This window comes from Coregonus clupeaformis, chromosome 19 (assembly GCF_020615455.1).
Source record: "Coregonus clupeaformis isolate EN_2021a chromosome 19, ASM2061545v1, whole genome shotgun sequence".
Taxonomy (NCBI): Eukaryota; Metazoa; Chordata; class Actinopteri; order Salmoniformes; family Salmonidae; genus Coregonus; species Coregonus clupeaformis.
The window spans coordinates 53,987,623-54,007,685 of record NC_059210.1 but is presented as its reverse complement, the minus strand read 5'-3'; the positions used below and the strand labels follow the sequence as shown (position 1 = coordinate 54,007,685).

Genomic DNA, 20,063 nt, shown 5'->3' with positions numbered 1-20,063 from the left:
GTAAACAAGTCAGAGTCCGAGGCCCTGCATAATAGACAGGTCTGTCTCACAGACTTTAGACTATTGCGATGCACCTACAGCCACATTGAGAGGCAGCCACCCACTATTGAGAAGCCCAAATAGAGGGCATCATCAGTATTCCCATGACACAGCCTGGGTGCTGTTCATCAGTATTCCCATGACACAGCCTGGGTGCTGTTCATCAGTATTCCCATGACACAGCCTGGGTGCTGTTCATCAGTATTCCCATGACACAGCCTGGGTGCTGTTTATCAGTATTCCCATGACACAGCCTGGGTGCTGTTCATCAGTATTCCCATGACATAGCCTGGGTGCTGTTCATCAGTATTCCCATGACACAGCCTGGGTGCTGTTCATCAGTATTCCCATGACACAGCCTGGGTGCTGTTCATCAGTATTCCCATGACACAGCCTGGGTGCTGTTCATCAGTATTCCCATGACACAGCCTGGGTGCTGTTTATCAGTATTCCCATGACACAGCCTGGGTGCTGTTCATCAGTATTCCCATGACACAGCCTGGGTGCTGTTCATCAGTATTCCCATGACACAGCCTGGGTGCTGTTCATCAGTATTCCCATGACACAGCCTGGGTGCTGTTCATCAGTATTCCCATGACACAGCCTGGGTGCTGTTCATCAGTATTCCCATGACACAGCCTGGGTGCTGTTCATCAGTATTCCCATGACACAGCCTGGGTGCTGTTCATCAGTATTCCCATGACACAGCCTGGGTGCTGTTCATCAGTATTCCCATGACACAGCCTGGGTGCTGTTCATCAGTATTCCCATGACACAGCCTGGGTGCTGTTTATCTGTTCAGACATCCCTGGCATTAATGCCCCTTAAATCTTCCACAGATTACCTCCGGCTGGCACTTAGTGCCGCTTCCCAGGGTAACACACCACCGCCACCCGCCTCGCCTCACCCACCGGGGGAGGAAGAGGGATGGAGAGACGACAACAAATCTCCCTGGGTTTGATGTGGCTCGGTCAGGGATGGCGTCCTGATGGCTGTGACGGGTGATTATCTCTGGCGGAGCTAAGGCTTACGCTCTGCCAAGGAACAGAGAGAGACGTGCTCTTCAGAGGAAGGAAGTGATAGGCTCTCCTCACAGCTGTGGAGCCATCTTGACAAACTTTACTTTGGTCTGTTTTAATGTACTTCTATGTGCTGCACTTTAGGTTATAATTAGTGTTTCCTTCCCAATCGTGATCGCTTCGGTCCGTCACCTTTTCTAGGCCAATATTTAAAGCTTAGGAGTTGGCAAGACAGCACAAACAGATCTGGGACCAGGCTAGTGCTCTTCAGGGGAAGAGAACCATAACCTCTCCCTGCTCAGCTCCTCACAGCTGTGGAGCTAGCTGGCCCAGGGACTTTACTCTGCTCTGTTTTAACATACTTCTACATGCTGCATTACTTGGATGTTAAAATGGCTGTTTCCTTGCCAAGTGACTTGTCTCTTTTCTTCTACCTTGATGAGGGTCACTATGGTGATCGATTCAGTCAGTCTCACTTCATCAAGGCAGATATCTAAAGCTGACACAGAAAAGAGAGCTCTACCCTGTCATATTGTCTCACCACAGACACCTTAATCATTTAGCATAATTACCTGCATTAACTCTTACTAACGACGTATTGAGACCGCTGCAGCCCCCACTGCAGTGCAGAGACACACATACCTGCAGCATGGAAAATTATGTCCCATATGAAGGGGTATTTGGCTGTGAGCCTGAGTTATGTTACATTCACAGGACAGGAATGAGAAAAAAAAAAACCTACTGGCTCCCCAGCCAACATCTCAGTGAGGCTCGTCAAAATGACATCATCGCAAGTCGCCCGCATAGAGTTTCACTAATGAATGACCCCTGACCCCACAGAAGGGCAACCCTGCTCAGTCAATAATCTCACAGGGTTCCCACAGGTCAGGGAACTTCTGGAATACCAGGGAAAAGTCCATTCCAGACAGGGAAAGCTAGAGAATTGAACACATCTATTGATACAATGAAGGAAAATCATGAAACGTCAGATTAATTGCTGTTTGGAAATGAAATGTTGATTCAAATGTATTCTTCTTTATAAAGTGTCTAAGGGTGAGAACCCTGATCTCACCAGTAGTCTCCGCCAGCCATGCACTTCTCACAGACCCTGCTCAATCGTTCAGCTCAATCATTCAGCTCACCAGTTGCCTTTCTATTAATTCTACTTATATGTTCAGCTCACCAGTAGTCTTCCCCGGCCATGCATTTCTCGTAGACAGGCCCATCCAGCTCCTTGGTGTCGGGGAAGATGGTCTCGTGGTGGATGATGATGGTCTTGATGATCTCGTTGACGTGTGCCTGGCACGACACCTGGTCCTCGATGTTGGGTGTGGGCATGAGGGTGGGCCCGAAGCAGATGGCCAGGTTATAGGGGTCCATCATGTTCTCGTCGCTGTACTGGGACAGGCTGAGGGGGAGAGGGGGGAGAGGGAGCAAAGTGAGGGGGAGTGAGAGTGAGAGAGAAAGAGAGGGAGATAGACAGAGAGAGGTGAGAGAGACAGAGAGATAAAGGGTTTACACACAACAATTGACTTTACATTAAGTTAGTATAATCTCTAACAAGATAAAGTGGATAAACTTGGCCCTTCTCAAACACAGTGTTTTAATTTGTTTGTGTACAAACAGGAATTAGTTCTGTGTCATGCAGCTGCATTCAGCCGAGGCACCAAATTGACTGCCTATCCTCTCACTGTCTGGGTAGTGATACATTCTCAAACCTTTTTAATAACCTAACTGATCACACAGCGGCATTATGCTCCTCTCTTTATCAGCTAAGCAGTAAAACAATGAGTGCCTTTCAGGTGGAGTAAATGACTAAGCAGTAAATCTCTCCAGTCATCTGTTATCACTGGACACATTGAATTTAACGCTAGCTCATTTTCTCTCCCTGTCTCTACATACAGTAACAAACAGGAGACGTGTACTGTACAATGATCTTAAAAGGTGCAAGTTATTAGGGCTATTTGGTGATTGATTAACATGTCCCCATACAGTAGTACAGTAGGCCAGTCAATGTGTGTTTTGTACTTACAAACGGTATATCAGACAATAAAGAGTCAGTGAACAAGCCTGGGTCATATTATTCATTAGGGCACGCAATGGAAAACGATTCACAACAGGAAACAAAAATTTGCCAGGTAGTACCTCCCCCTTTCAGTCAATTTTTTTCAGTTTGATGCCTAATGAATATGACCCTGGACCGGTTGTTGACGACTTACTGGTTGAGAAAGGCGAAGAGGTAGCGCATCACGATGAGGATGGACCTGGGCACGGCGGTCAGGAGGATCTTACGGATGTACAGGGACCTCTCATACAGGTTCTCTATTCCTGGGAGGGAGAGAGAGAGAGAGAGAGAAATGTTATTACTCTAGGGGTTGTATTCAATCTTTCAATATTACTCATCATATAAATCTTAGTAATACAGACCGGAGTCATTTAGACAAAAATGATTTAGTCCGGTTGAACTGTTTTTAGCTTGAGGTATATTTCTTATCAGTATGCACAATTAAAAATACATGTATCCGAGGTGTGTGTGTGTGTGTGTGTGTGTGTGTCGTGTTCTCACACACACGCACGCACGCACACGCACGCACGCCACGCACGCACACACACACACGCACACACACACACGCACACACACACGCACACACGCACACACGCACACACGCACACACGCGCGAACGGATCAGCCAAGAAGCCAACACATCCAGAGAACGTCCTCCTGTCACTGTGATTTCTGTCAGTGCGTCATCCATGCTCTTCTCTAAAATGGGTCTGACCCACCACTTTACAGGGCTGCATATTTAATGACAGTTATCCATCTGAATGTGACCACTCACTCATTGATACCCAGTGCAGGCTGCAGCTATAAATAGCACAGCAGCATATTAGGGCCGAGGCCATTAGGATAGCTCACAACTTCTATAGCCTGGTTGAACCAGACGCAATGCTGCACTCAATGGCGAGCGCAATATTCAGTATGGTTTAACCAGGTTACAAGTCTCTGGAGCCCTCACAAAGATACTAACCACTGATGAAGTTGTCTCAGAGCACAAAGCTGCTCACAATACCACTATGGATGCTTGCACTGTTCTTAGAATTCCAGTGAAGAACCGTTATACATATCATGGAGTACAATTGCACAGTTATAAATCACACCATGATAAGTTCTGCTGTTTCCAGTTCTGTTGCTGTCCTAAACATCGAAAGAAAGTTACACTCTTCTATCAGAGGGGAGAGGGAGCGTGTGTGTGTCTTCTTTAGGTGTCTCAGAGCACAAAATTCTGATTGTGCTCCTCTGTAGCTCAGCTGGTAGAGCACGACGCTTGTAACACCAAGGTAGTGGGTTCGATCCCCGGGACCGCCCATACACAAAAATGTATGCACGCATGACTGTAAGTCGCTTTGGATAAAAGCGTCTGCTAAATGGCATATTATTATAAGTGTCTGGACAAGAGTGTCTGCTAAAGGACTAAAACACAAATGTACAGACCTCATACTGGAATACAAATTGAGGAAGTGGCAGAAACCAAACTACTAGGGGTGCAGCTAGACAACTGCTTATCATGGTCGTCTCAAATAACTCATCTATGTAAAAAAAAAAAATGCATGCGTGATCAGAAGGATAGCTAAATATTTACCGGGAAAGATTCTTAAGCAAACAACCCAAGCATTAATTGGGAGTCAGGTGAACTACTGTTCTGTGGTCTGGGGAAATGCATCAGCAAGTGAAATTAAGAAGCTGCAGATTGCACTGAACAAAGCAGCAAGGATTGTTTTAAGGTGGAAATATGGTTATTCTGTTGTAGTCATGCACAATGCTCTTAGTTGGTCATCAATCAACAAGATAATTGAAAAAAACATGGTTATTTTATTTCACAATGTGCACCATTTAAAACGGCCAAACTCCATTCACAACAGTATTCAGTTGGTAAGAGACAGACATTCAATAAATACTAGGAATAGATTGTCCACCATCTGTGTGTTATCCAGACAGTAAATACTAGGAATAGATTGTCCACCATCTGTGTGTTATCCAGACAGTAAATACTAGGAATAGATTGTCCACCATCTGTGTGTTATCCAGACAGTAAATACTAGGAATAGATTGTCCACCATCTGTGTGTTATCCAGACAGTAAATACTAGGAATAGATTGTCCACCATCTGTGTGTTATCCAGACAGTAAATACTAGGAATAGATTGTCCACCATCTGTGTGTTATCCAGACAGTAAATACTAGGAATAGATTGTCCACCATCTGTGTGTTATCCAGACAGTAAATACTAGGAATAGATTGTCCACCATCTGTGTGTTATCCAGACAGTAAATACTAGGAATAGATTGTCCACCATCTGTGTGTTATCCAGACAGTAAATACTAGGAATAGATTGTCCACCATCTGTGTGTTATCCAGACAGTAAATACTAGGAATAGATTGTCCACCATCTGTGTGTTATCCAGACAGTAAATACTAGGAATAGATTGTCCACCATCTGTGTGTTATCCAGACAGTAAATACTAGGAATAGATTGTCCACCATCTATGTGTTATCCAGACAGTAAATACTAGGAATAGATTGTCCACCATCTGTGTGTTATCCAGACAGTAAATACTAGGAATAGATTGTCCACCATCTGTGTGTTATCCAGACAGTAAATACTAGGAATAGATTGTCCACCATCTGTGTGTTATCCAGACAGTAAATACTAGGAATAGATTGTCCACCATCTGTGTGTTATCCAGACAGTAAATACTAGGAATAGATTGTCCACCATCTGTGTGTTATCCAGACAGTAAATACTAGGAATAGATTGTCCACCATCTATGTGTTATCCAGACAGTAAATACTAGGAATAGATTGTCCACCATCTGTGTGTTATCCAGACAGTAAATACTAGGAATAGATTGTCCACCATCTGTGTGTTATCCAGACAGTAAATACTAGGAATAGATTGTCCACCATCTATGTGTTATCCAGACAGTAAATACTAGGAATAGATTGTCCACCATCTGTGTGTTATCCAGACAGTAAATACTAGGAATAGATTGTCCACCATCTATGTGTTATCCAGACAGTAAATACTAGGAATAGATTGTCCACCATCTGTGTGTTATCCAGACAGTAAATACTAGGAATAGATTGTCCACCATCTATGTGTTATCCAGACAGTAAATACTAGGAATAGATTGTCCACCATCTGTGTGTTATCCAGACAGTAAATACTAGGAATAGATTGTCCACCATCTGTGTGTTATCCAGACAGTAAATACTAGGAATAGATTGTCCACCATCTGTGTGTTATCCAGACAGTAAATACTAGGAATAGATTGTCCACCATCTGTGTGTTATCCAGACAGAAAAGAGAAATAGGCAAAATAACCATTCGATTGAGAGCAATAAAGAAATTGAAACCAGAAACCTTTCAATATATAAATTCAAACAATACTTTAGAACCATTTAAATATAATACATTTGAAGGTTGTGCAGGACTACGGTTGTGCAGGAATCAATCTATAATTTCAGACTGACTTATCTGGTCAATATGTCAGTGTATTATGTATGTTTGTAACAGTGTGCTATATGTGAAAATGTGATCGTATTATAAATTGTATTTTAATGTTTAAGGACTCTTGGAAGATTAGTCCAAATGAGGACTAAAAGAGATCCTAATAAAATAAAATAACATCTCTGTCTCTCTATTCTCTCTTGTCAGCGAGAGAAAAAAAACTATTTATTTTTCTTAATCCATTTTTGTCACTACTGCAATAATGATCAAGGACAAACAATCTCACAAAACATCCCTTTAGTCTCATCTCAGAACGATCATACAAAGGGTTGAGCACTGATCCGTTTCACTCGAATCCGCCTATCTCTGTTCCAAAGCAGCCCATTTAATTTTTTCATTGGCGACACCGATGGCTGCCTGAAATAGTGCTGACACCGTGAAACGAGTTTGGGCCATCTGGGAGTTGGGCTTTTGGGAATACTTGTGATGTTATTCATCTTACATGAGTACCTAACTAGGTTTCCTTCTGCATGGTTCCTGAACTCTTCAGATGGATGCTATTTAAAGAACAGTCATACCCCCCCCTCACAATCACCCCACTCGTTGCAAATCCCAAATTGAAAGACAGTAGACAGACATTTGCAATTGTACAACAGAGACCAAGTTAAAGTTCAAATGCAGCACTGTCAAAAACAAAAACATAGACAACCTTCTGATAAATGTGTTTACCCAGTGCCCAGTGAGCCAGCCATTTAAAGTAAAGGTGATACTGTGCTAAATATCTGGCTCATTTTGAAAGGAGTGGAGGGTTTTATTAATATGGAGACTGTTGGCTGGGCAAGAGGCCCACTCTCCAAGCGCTGGTATGTCAAGCCTGAGAGAATGTAGACAACAGGGAATCCCCATCACTCACACACTGACTGCACAATGTAAACCAATGCCATATCTCACACAAACACACACACGAAGGCGAGCGCACACACACGCTTAGGCCACATGCCAGTGCACACACAGAACCCCTCCCACACCTACCCCATCCCCCCCACCCTCACACACACCAAAGGCATTACGGCAAATGTTGTGTACAGTACATGTGACCCACACTAGCCAGTCCATTGTTCTTGAACAACAGTGGCTATTCCACTAGTCCCCCCACAAAGCCCCCACATGACATCTTATAAAGGTCAGAGCGAGTCCCACAAAGAGCGGACTAAACTATGGAAGACAGTGTAACACTGCCTTTACAGTAAGAGAACAATATGGCCGTCTGTAGTGAACTCGCCACTGTATGGTTTGATGTAAACACTACTGTAGTTGTGCGTTTATACTTTTCATCACCCAACACCAGGCTGTATGGTGAGCTTTGTGTCCTAGCTCACCCAATGAATGCTCTAGTCAGTGGAGAAGATAGACAACAACACAAAGTGGTACTATTCACCTCCAGGCACAAAGACGGGATAACACAATGCTACTGATGAACACACCACAGAAGAGTAAGTAGTAGATATGATGTCTGGTCCTGAGGCTGTTTGTGATGATTTCCCCAAAGTGGGACATTAAGAGTTGATCTGCAGAGGGTATGTGAACACTGTCTAACTAATGACATCACTTTATCTACTAGACGTCCTGTCAATGCCACTTCCATGACTCCTAGAGGGCATCTGCTCCATCTGACTGGCACAATGTATACACTTCCATTCAATATGAAGACATTAAGTTCAACTTTGCAGATATGCCAATAATGTGTGTGCTTGTTATAAGGTAGCACCCCCAGCTGTGCTGGTCCAGAGACAATGTCAAGCAGAGGTACTTACTGACGCAGGACAGTAGGTCGTTAAATCTTTCCTTGGGCAAGAGGGATTTCTCCAGGCCCCGGAAGTAGAGTTTGAGAACCCCGGCCACCGAGTTGATGTCGTGGTTGTTCTCTTCATCTGTCAATGGGTCGTTACCTGGGAGACCGATAAGTGTATGTGAGGGTGTTGTATGCAGGCAATCGTTACATTTCCCCTGACTAGAAGGAAGTTTCAATCTTACAAACAAGTTATGCCCTTTGACCAGTGTAAATTATAAATGTCAATGTTTCTGCTTCTTTCATTAGCTTCATAAGTTATTTCCAGTGTCAACTAATTCTCTCAAAACAGAAAATTAAGTGGCAATTAAGCCAAGTCATATTCTGCAGCTCAAATTAACTATATAATTGATTTCCTGCATTTGCTTTTTGTTTTGTCCCTATGTGCTGCAATCCACTGATGGTATCAAATGTGTGAAGTGTAATTTGACTAACTAAAGTGGCAATCCTGGACAGTATAAAAGTATTGGGCTGACTGTACAGTAACATGTTAATAACATCCTACAGTACCTCTCTCGAATGAGTTCTTGATGTCATTGATTTCCATCTGAGACCCGGACACACGGAATATCCCTTGATGTTGAAGGCCTGCAGTGAACAAAGAATGGGAGAGGGAGAGAGAGAAGTAGAGACCAGAGAGAGAAAGAGGAAGAGAGAGGTTAGACAGAAAGGGAGACAGAGAGAGAAAGAGAGAACACACACACGTTTAGTCCATTGTGACAGGCAGCCATTATAAAAGACCACCAGTGCAAAAAGAAAAGCCAGTTTAAATCCAAACTAAAAGGCCACATCCCATTCCTCTAGCCCTTCACTTTTCCAATTAAAGATAATTAAATGAGGGAGAGAGAACGCAACCAAGTCTTACTAAAGTGCCCTCCAGTCAGGATTAGCATTTACTAAGGAGAGAGGTCAGTTCGGAACTTAATTAGTCAGGGTCTTCCCCGCTAGAGACGTCGCCGGTGTCCGCAAAATACAGTGAGAGGTCATTAGCGTCACGCCATCAAAAGCTTAAGCCGACGTGTTCTGTTTGAGTTTTATTAATGCGTCTCACAGTGATAGTCTAACTAACCTATTTGATGGTGTGTGTGAAGGGAGTGTGTGTGTGGAGTGTGTGTGTTGCATCCCATTGGCTGCATGGACAGATGCTGTAAACAAGATGGCATCTGCATAGTCTTTCCCATGACCGTGACTAAAATGGAACGGATTCTAACACAGACACGGGAAGAATGGACACACCCAGACAATTAACACTCTGAAATTGCAGCAATGTTACCCTTGACCAAACTTGGATGGGTCAAACATTGAAACGGTTGCACACAATTTAGGAGCTTTTAATAAGAGGAGAAGATTTAGCACCACAGTCATTTTGGACTGTTACCATTGATTGGCCTGCAAGAGGTGTGAAAATGAGAGAAAACCATTGCTGTCGCATTGCAAAACAAATACAAGTAATTAATGGACTACCAACTCACCATAGAGATTGATGAATCGAATACAGCTTTCGACCACACGGGGAATAGCTTGTCCAGAGTCCTTCACAATTAGAGGAAGGGCATGTTATATTAACAGATGGATTATTCTGACCTCAAATACATTACATTATTTAGTCTTTACATGCTTATTTCTTTCTACATGCATGCCCACCATTATTATACTTAATGGGTGAAGGGAGAAATGACCGGTGACATTTTACTGTAGCCACCCTTCTGTATGCATTCATAAAGCCTTTATAATAACAACTACATAAGACATTATAACATCTGTCATAGGCATAAAAGGGACTACAGTAAAGTGTTACCAATGATCATGCTGAAGGTTTACCGAGACAGACTAAAGTTTTGCAGCTGCAGAACCATTCATGCCCTGACCAGTCTCTCACAATGCCTCAATAATTTTTATAGATCACTAAATCTACAGTAGTGACTCATTGACCACACTGAGAAGCCCGTGCAAAGGGTTTCTCTTAGCCAATACAACTCAATGGGGCTCCAGTGGTACTAAAAATTGCATCTTTATCGTGTTATTGTGTTACGTCAACACTTGAGAGCACACTTGGGACACTGATAAGAGATGTGAGGTTACGTAACAGAGCCACTACCACACACTTCATATGGAGTGGCGAGTGAGCGAGAGAGAGGAGAGGAGAGTGAGAGAGGAGCTGTCCCTTTAAAGAGGACACATTCCTCCCTCAGTAGAAGGGTAACAAGAGCTGCACTCCAGAGTACACTTGGCAAAAGTACCAGCTGCTAGCTCCCTGCTTGGGCAGAGAACTCCTACATGCTTCTAATAATGTTGTGGATCGGTTTTCACCCAGAGGGAATAGACACATGGCCCTAAATACATCAACCATGCTGGGATTCCAGGAAGGAAGGAATTCAATACCTGTCAATGTAGAAGTTGCAAGGTCTGAAATAAGTGTTGGGAATTCTAAGAATTTTACAATGTAAACAAAGCCAAATTGTAAGTATAGGGTACATTTGCAATTCATAGGGTACAGGTCAAGTTGTACTTCAGAATCCAGTTGCAACCCTGGACACAGGAATATATGAATAACGATATCAGTCTGTCAGGGCAAATCTCCAGGGAGTTAGTATTGCACATCAACAAACATAGGTCAAAGTTTATCACAGTCAGGAAGTGGAGGTGATGTTAGGGGCAGAAAAAGAGACAGAAAGACAGAGATAGGAAGTCAGCATAGACATTAGGACTGTGACGATACCAGTATCACAATATTTTTTCCATGGCAAAATGAAAACACAAAGCAGACCAAACTCTTTGTTCCTTTAAAAACCTGCTGTATGTAAAATATTGTATGCTATAGCTTGGAAAGTAATTAAATGTGACTCTGGATGACAACATAATGATGTTTGTTTCCAACATCAGGGCGGTCTTCCTAAAGAAGTTAAACCCGCTTCGTGTTTTGTTTCCTTGCCACAATAATAACGAGTATTGCGATACTGTTATCGCCCCGGCCCTAATAGACAGACAGGTAGCAGTAGGGACACGTCCCTCTCTACTCCACTCTACCTGGTGTCTGGCGTGCGAGTTCCGTCGTCCGCGGCTACAAGGAAGCGTAGAAGGGGAGAGAGAGAGAATGAGAGAGAGAGAGAGAGAGAGAGAGAGAGAGAGAGAGAGAGAGAAACCCAGATTAAAATCACCACAGCAGCCAGCTAGAGTACCACAGCCTAGCCCAGCCCTCACCCCCCACACACTGAGAACAGAGCTGGCATCAAACGCAGGGGAAGCAGCAGAGCATTGTGGGGAGGTCGTGGATTCCTTATCGCTCTGGCCACCGTCCCCTGGCTGTCACATATATCCTGCTGACAATGGCTGCTTTCATACCAGCCAGATATGTGTGTGTGTGTGTGTGTGAGAGAGAGAGAGTGTGAGAGAGTGTGTGAGAGAGAGAGAGTGGGAGAGAGAGAGAGTGTGTGAGAAGAGAAGAGTGAGAGAAAATGGAGAGAGAGAGAGAGAGGAGAGAGAGAGAGAGAGTGAGAGAAGAGAGAGAGAGAGAGAGAGAGAGAGAGAGAGAGAGAGAGAGAGAGAGAGAGAGAGAGAGAGAGAGAGAGAGAGAGAGAGAGAGAGAGAGAGAGAGAGAGAGAGAGAGAGAGAGAGAGAGAGAGAGAGAGAGAGAGAGAGAGAGAGAGAGAGAGAGAGAGAGAGAGAGAGAGAGAGAGAGAGAGAGAGAGAGAGAGAGAGAGAGAGAGAGAGAGAGAGAGAGAGAGAGAGAGAGAGAGAGAGAGAGAGAGAGAGAGAGAGAGAGAGAGAGAGAGAGAGAGAGAGAGAGAGAGAGAGAGAGAGAGAGAGAGAGAGAGAGAGAGAGAGAGAGAGAGAGAGAGAGAGAGAGAGAGAGAGAGAGAGAGAGAGAGAGAGAGAGAGAGAGAGAGAGAGAGAAATAGGGAGGAATACCAATGCCCTAGTTGACAGCAGTGACTCGGGGGAAAGATGGAGGAGACAAACATCTTCCTTCCATCATACCTCCTCCCCTGGATGCACCCTGTCAGTAGCAATGCCACCCTGGTGCTTTCCCAGCGTTTGAGACTACAGAGAGAACCGAAAAGATAGAATCACTGACTGGTGTGGTCAGCATAATGATCAGACCCCAGGAAAAAGACGAAGTGTGAGTGGTTGAGTTATGGTCATTATTATGGAAACGGTCGGAGAGACGGTCGGTAGCAGTCCGAGGCCAGGCTTGACCAGTACCTTGACAAAGGACTCCAGATTGCCATTAAACAACTTAACGTTAAAGACCGAGCGGGGCCTAGCCCTCCTATTTGTGCCACCATGAGGTTTGGGCGGCACATTGGGAGGCCTGGAAAATGGAGACTGCGTTAGAGAAATCTCCCACCATGAACTCACCAATGTCCGAAGTACAAAAATCTGACATCTGAGAGTTCAGACAAACTATGCATGCAAATGTGAACAATCCTAAACTATGACACAAAAGTGACTTATTGTGTTGTGGAGTTGTGTACGTGGTCACCCAGGGACAGCTAAGCCTGTCCTGTGAGTTTGAGTGTTAGTTGTGAGATGATGCTGGGCCCAGATCCTGATATCCCCACTAGCCTGTCACCATCTCCTAGAGAGAGAATTAGAGATGGAGGGTTTGATATCCACACTAGTCTGTCACCATTTCCTAGAGATTGAAGTTGGGTGGAAATTCTAAGGTCATGAAAATACCAGGCCTGCTGGGAGGAGTGTGAGAGGGCGCTGTTCGGCAGCATCCACCTCACAACGTCCCGGTGGGAGAGGGTGTGTGTATGCGTGTCTGTGGCATGTAGGACCGGGGGGTGGTCGTCTCATGAGTTCAGCAATCTCACGACAGATACCAGCGGGGTTGTCCCCCTTGTCACCTCCCCCCGTTGCTCCCCTACTCATACTGACATTAACTCTACTGTCATTCTCATGGTTACATTAAAACACATTTTTACTGGAATAGGCAAGAGAAAAAAAGTGTCAAAACAATCAATATATCAGACTGTGTTTCCAAAGAAGTTGAGAATTTTCATAGAATCACCCTCAACCTTAAATATTTCCTTCCAAGAGCCTTTGATCTTGATACTAACACACAGTGCATTTGCATGCAAAGAACAGTATTTCTCCCTCTTTCTCTCCCTGTCAGAGAAAATTCAGAACCATTCTGCAACCCTGAGTGATGCAGCCAGATCTCTGTGGGCGAGAGAGAGAGGGCGAGAGAGAGGGCGAGAGAGTGTGAGTGTGAGTGTGTTGGTGCTCTTTGAAAGGGAGAATATTACCAAGCCATACCATGCTGGGCATATGGCAAATTCAAACCCTGGGGAGTCTAGAGCAGTAACATCTGGTCTCTCCCTCTCCAGGGTCAGGAGTTTGATAATAGCTAAAGTACAGTAGGGGGTTATCTACTGTGCACACAGTGAAAAGGGAAACTTTTATTTTCTTTACAAACCAGTGGCAATATCTATTTACAATGAGACAAAAATGTGTCTAGATGTTGTTGGTAATTTGACTGTAGGAGGATAAAGAGAAATGGCGTTCGCTAAGTAGAGTACACTGACTTTTACTTATGGGGATAGGTTTTCAAAGAACTGAATAGAGACAGCTAAATAGACAGAAAGGGTCTTATTAATACCTAAGAGGTTTGTGTGTGAGGGAGAGAGAGAGTGGTAGTGTCTTACCTTGTGGTCATATAGTCCCCTTGGTGACCTGTGGAGACCGAGGGGAGGAAGGGAGAGAGGAGAGAGAGGAGAGGAGAGAGAGGAGAGAGAAGAGAGGAGAGAGAGAGAGAGAGAGAGAGGAGGTGAGATGAGACATGGGACCTGTCCCAGAGGACCCTGCAGAGTATTGTGCACACGCTCAGTAAAGCATATGCAGCCCTGCCATCTGCCCACAACCACTGTCCTCATAGTGACACACACAATGACACAATGACTCACACACAGTAACACACACTTATACTTTAACTGCAGTAAAAAAGACAAAAAACACCTGTCTAAGCGCACACTCACAACCTTCACTTGCAATTTTACCTTCACATGCAAAAACGCATGTTTCACAAGTCAAGAAACTCAAAATCCCTCAAATTGCTCCTAACAAGAGGAGTGGTTTCAACTTAAACCTGTGAGAGTAACACCAGGGTGGGGCTAGCTTTACCTAGACCTACTTGAACACTGACACCCACGTGATTGAAAGCTTTGTAGAAGGCAGGAGTCCATGGCTCATTATAATCGAAGTCCCCGTTCTCTTCCTCAACTCCCTGTACAGCCAACAGATTGACTGAGACTGACGGATTTATACCACCCTGAGAGCTTGCTGCCTGCATTGTTAGCTAGCATTCAGCAGCAGCTCAGTGTTGACAGTTCTTAGTCAAAGGCCTTGAGGAGATCCCACCAATGTAGAACACAGGGACCCCAGTCATAATAGTCATACCGCGCTAACGCAGCATTAAGCTAACCACTAATCAATCACTAAGAGGGATAATACAACAGCACAATCCCTTTAGCTCTGACTTCGCTCGCTAATGCTGAGGTTAGCATCTCGGTTGTGAGGCCTGATGGAGAAAGTAGCACAATGGACATTTTACCGCATCGAGGGGAGATTGAAGTGGACAATTTTAGAATCAACCGAATATGTTTTTAACTGTTTCTAATTAGCTGAGTTCTAAAGCACTGCATTTCGTTTAGAATCTGCATGCAATCTTTCCCTTTCATTTATTCAGGAGTTCCTTTACAAACCCCAGCCCACTGGACACAGACAATAGCTGAGACGTTCAGTGTATCATTTCATACATATGGAAACCTGCTTAGTTCACAACTCAGCCAAATGGACAGAGGGGACATACAGACAGAGAGGTTAGACAGACACAGACAGACAGACTAACTAACCAACAGCCAGACAGGAAGTAAGCCAGGTCAATGTGGGTCTCTGATCCCTTACCTTCTCCCAGAGTCCTCTTCAGCAGGTCGTGCTTGGCCTGCAGTTTGGAGATGAGATTGCTGCCCTCCAGAAACTCCCGGAATTTCTGTGGAGAATTCAGAGTGATTACTTGGGCTGATGAGCCAAGTAAGCGTTGCCTGCCCTTAAGACACCAATCTCTGATAAGGCAGCCAAGGACAAAGGACAGAATGCCAACGGGAGTCTTTTTAAAGCTTTATCGCACCATCTTTAGACAGCCAGGAGGACAGAAAAACAGAAAATAGCCTAGCCGCTCGCTAAAGAAGAGATATTTTGGAGAGCTTTGTTTCTGAGAGTTAAAATGCCAAGAGAGGGAATACATATGATATGCAGCATTTTAAAGCTCTAACAAAACACTAGAAATACAAGCACAGCTTCTGTTCACATTCCTCAGATACATTACAACTACTACCACAAATACAGTATAAGACCATGGATCACAACCATCCAAAGTAGTCAAAATCCAATGTATTAATTTCCTAGCCATCTATCAACAGCAGTTTCCATAGTGACTGTCAGTCTGAATTTAAAGTCAGCAGAACTTACTGAACGTGTCCAATAAGAAACTATCGTTTTCGCTTTCCATTGCAAAACATTTTGCTACGTTTTGCTACTATGCACATGAATATGACCCTGCCCAGTTCTCTACAGTCATAACCCAGAGGTTACCAATAGGGGGCGCTCCACTCACCATGAAGTAGAACTGCTCCGTCTCCTGCTGGTTGGCCCTCCGTTTGGCGATGCTGGGCTTGCTGAGGTAGGTCTCCGACACGGTGGACTTCACCGACTCGGTGGAGCGGCTGTGGTGGAAACACTCGGAGACGTCGTAGTCCTCGATGGTCACCATGTCCTGGATGGTGGTCAGGGTGGCCTCCGACGTCTTCTTGATCTGGAGAGCACACAAAGAGGACCGGAGCTTTAGGATAGGTTTACAGTGCCACAGGTGTAAACACATTCAAACACATTACACTTTAAGCCTCCTGTAGCTCAGTTGGTAGAGCATGGCGCTTGCAATACCAGGGTTGTGGGTTCGATTCCCACGGGGGGCCAGTATGAAAAATGTATGCACTCACTAACTAAGTCGCTCTGGATAAGAGCGTCTGCTAAATGACTAAAATGTAAAATTTGTTTCCCTCAAATACTCATAAACTCACTCAAGTTTCCACATCTGGCTTGAAAGAGCAGTGCTCAGTGACGACCACTGACCAAATGACCCCTAAACTCCTAGGCATGGCTGGGGCGGATACTTGAGTGAGCTGCAAGGACAGCTGGAGAGGCTTTTCGTACAGTAAGTTTATACATATTATGCATGATTTATTACATCTATTTAGCTGTATGCCTATAAACAAAGGACCACATCCTCTGTAGCCTTCTTTTCACACTCAGCATGACAAATGCATCTGTCCTTGAGCATGAGTCCAGACCAGAGCAATCAATTTGCATGCACTCAGAAAGAATAGAGGTGGAAGGAAGGTAGGGAGGAATGGTACTCAGTCTCAGGCTTTAAAAACTCATTTCCATAGTGGCCACTTCGCCGTCAGCCCAAGTGCTTTTCCAGGAGCTTATAAATGTCAAGGCTTGGCCAAGCATATCCCATCACTTACAACAGAGGGACAACACCACAATGCAAGACTCCACTAGATACTGACGGTAACAGTCTCTAAGTCAAAAATATACTTATTTCCAGGGGATATGATATATTAATTGTGTAAAGCTTTAATGATTTCCATCTTATTTGCCCCCCAAAAATTCCCACCTCAGAAATCTCCCGTCTCAATTTGAGAGAAGTTCTAGGCACTGATAATACTTCCATTCCATGAGGAGGCCTAAACTGATGCCCTGATGTGATACATTTGGGTGAGACAGAGCGAAGGAGAGAGATGAGAGAGAGAGTTAGAAGAGAGTTAGGAGGTAGATAGACAGGAGGGAAAGGATGTTTTTGCATGCCAATGGCTCACGCAACAGCAGAGCGCATGTGTTCACCTGATGGAGTGGTTCAGAGAGAGAGAACGCGAGAGAGAGAAAGAGCGAGGAGAGAGCTAGATCGAGGGGAAGGAGAGAGAGCGAGATCGAGGGGAAGGAGAGAGAGAGAGAGGGGAAGGAGAGAGAGGGGAAGGAGAGAGAGAGATATCGAGAGGGGAAGGAGAGAGCTTGAGGAAGGAGAGAGCAAGTGAGAGAGAAGAGAACGGGGGAGAGGGGGGAGAGAGCGAAAGGTGAAAGAGAGGAAGGATAGATAGAGGAAGGAGACAGAGCAAATGAGAGCGAGATGAAGGAGAGAGCGAGCGAGAGGAAGGAGAGATCGAGTGAGAGAAAGGAGCGAGAGAGAGGGGAAAGAGAAAGGGGAGCGAGAGAGGAAGGAGAGCGAGAGAGGAAGGAGAGCGAGAGAGGAAGGAGAGCGAGAGAGAGAGCCACTCTGCATACAACACAGAACTCTGACAGGGAGGTTAAGGAGTGTGACCAAAGTCAGAAGCCGTTCTTCTGACAGGAGAGATAGTAACTAGGTCGAGCTGTGAGCCCTTGAATGAGAAATAGTTCAAGGTGGGCTTGACTACGTCAATTCATCTCAATCTCAAAGTCAGACTCGGGCATACCATAGTCAAAGGGAGTGTTCCTTTGGTTCCACATAGCTACTATACACACAGAGACAGGAATGTATTATAGCTTGTTTCTAATTGTCTGACCCATGACTCATTCAACGTTTGAGGCACCTTAGAAAAACAGGGTGGTATGAATGAATAACCCCAAGCCTCTCTTTCATTCAACTCCCCTTTCATCTACGTGCTGTAACGGTTAGGATCACACGACTGATTCTGTGCGCACACACACACACACACACACACACACAATGCGGCTGTAGTTACACTGTCATTCGTCTCTAAGTGGAGCATAGACCAGAAACAACACTACAGGTCTGGACAGGGATAATGACAGTCTACGAGAGGAAATGAAGGACTGGCAGGCAATTCAACTTCTAATAAGAGAAGATTCAAATTTAAAAAAGTCTACCTGACAGTTTGAGAAGTTTGATCTATAGTGTGGTGATTAAGGACGTCTGATGATGACATAGTAATTGAAAGTAGAACTACAATAACTAAGGGAACTGGGTTATTTGATAGTTATTTATAGTTTCAGATGAAGAGTGATAATACCGAGGAATGAGGGTGCTCAAAATACTTCCTTTTCCAACATTCTGCTTTGATAGGATCAAAAGACCTGGGTCTTCCTAGACGCTTTGTGAATACGCATACTGAATATGAGTCCAGAGTTGTACTATTTAGGACCAGCCCATGGGTTCAATCATCTCTGTGCCCTGGGCATAGGAGTACCTTTCCTAACAAGCCCCTGAATAAGAGGCGAGCCCCCGCTCTACCAGCCTCTCCCGGGTGTGACAGTGGAGGCCAAGGGGCCCAGCTATCACAGTATGGATAGGACCCATGCATGAAAGTCACTCCATCATTCAGCAGACTTCTAGTTACCAGTGTTCTGCTAGGCTCAATTACAGCAGGGCTTTTAGATGGAGACGCTCACTGGGATCTGCCCATTGGTGCCCAGCAGGATCAGACCAGGAGGCCTGGATGTAATCCCTGAGACTACGAGGCCAGAAGGAGTAAGACGCTTGTTCCTAATGGAATATAGACATTTCTGATTACCTTGATTCTAGAAATACAGACCTTCTTGATATTTGGCATTTAGGGTCTGCATCCTCATGGTGTACTTGCCTTCTGAACTCTGGGGGTTTCTGATTTCATGGGCAGCCTGACAAGCGACTTCGCAACTAGCACGTCGCCTCCAGTATAAATAGCAGGATTTCTATTCCTCAGGGCCTGTGGTGAGTAGCAGGCTAATCTCCGGATCATTGAGTCAGGGCTGCGGCAGGCCAACACTGAGCTAACACTGAGCACACATCTCCCAGGCTTTGATGTGACACCCTGAGGTTTATCTGTAGAAAAACAACACACCGGCTCCCTACAAAGGAGACCGTATTGGATTGTCGGGGTTTAGTGCAAAACGCCTGGAGAATATTCATTAAGTTCGGTACACATCTAGCGAGAGATAGAGACGCTGTCTGTATCCGTCTAAAGCAAAGGGAATTTAAATTTAAATCACTAGATTATTAGCTAGCTCTGAGAAATACCCACGTGGAATGGCAAAGGAATTGTAATGAACACAACGCTGTCCTCAGAAGTAGAGGTTTAACCAACACAGCAGAACATACTCCATAATTTCTGCAGATATATCTGCATATATACTGTACATCCAGACATCTTTAGAGGGGCACGCAAATCAGACCAGGGGGCCACAGTGGGCCATCCTATGGTGAGTAGCTTTCAGAGACTTCCTACTCTCATGCCAATCAATTATTCATCCATGTTTTCCTTCATCCTCTCGTGCAGTCAAGGAAACCGCTGCAGATCATGATACCAGAGAAAAACACAACAAAACCCAGTTTTTCACTTTTCCTGGCTGGAGTAGATCTTGGTCCGTCAAATCCTTGCCTCCGCTGTCCTCGTTTCCTCAATTCCTCTCAAACCGCATTGGAGGAGAGGATCCAAGACCCTCCCTCAGACCTCTTCGAATGAGCTTGGAGAGGAATAGAGGAAACAAGGACGGAGGAAGCAAGGATTTGACAGCTAGTAACGTGTGTGTACAGTTCTGCTTCAGCGTCTTTAAATGACAGCCCCTGGAAAGGCCTTTTCAATGAGACACCAGGAAGAGG

General features: G+C 44.7%; 1 protein-coding gene across 3 annotated transcripts in view; it reads right to left on the bottom strand.

Annotated features, from left to right (window-relative positions):
* LOC121532278 (SLIT-ROBO Rho GTPase-activating protein 1) overlaps positions 1-20,063 on the bottom strand; it is a 158,804-nt gene that overhangs the window by 26,241 nt on the left and 112,500 nt on the right. For 2 of the 3 annotated variants that reach the window (XM_041838124.2, XM_041838125.2), the window contains exons 9-17: positions 16,038-16,235; positions 15,329-15,413; positions 14,071-14,098; positions 11,444-11,477; positions 9,889-9,949; positions 8,927-9,004; positions 8,382-8,516; positions 3,278-3,386; positions 2,242-2,466 (exon numbers count right to left, since the gene is read on the bottom strand). In XM_041838124.2, the coding sequence (XP_041694058.2) occupies positions 2,242-2,466; positions 3,278-3,386; positions 8,382-8,516; positions 8,927-9,004; positions 9,889-9,949; positions 11,444-11,477; positions 14,071-14,098; positions 15,329-15,413; positions 16,038-16,235 (953 nt within the window). Of the gene's footprint in view, positions 1-2,241; positions 2,467-3,277; positions 3,387-8,381; positions 8,517-8,926; positions 9,005-9,888; positions 9,950-11,443; positions 11,478-12,619; positions 12,729-14,070; positions 14,099-15,328; positions 15,414-16,037; positions 16,236-20,063 lie in introns of all 3 variants that reach the window. The other variant, XM_045205016.1, reaches the window with a different exon arrangement.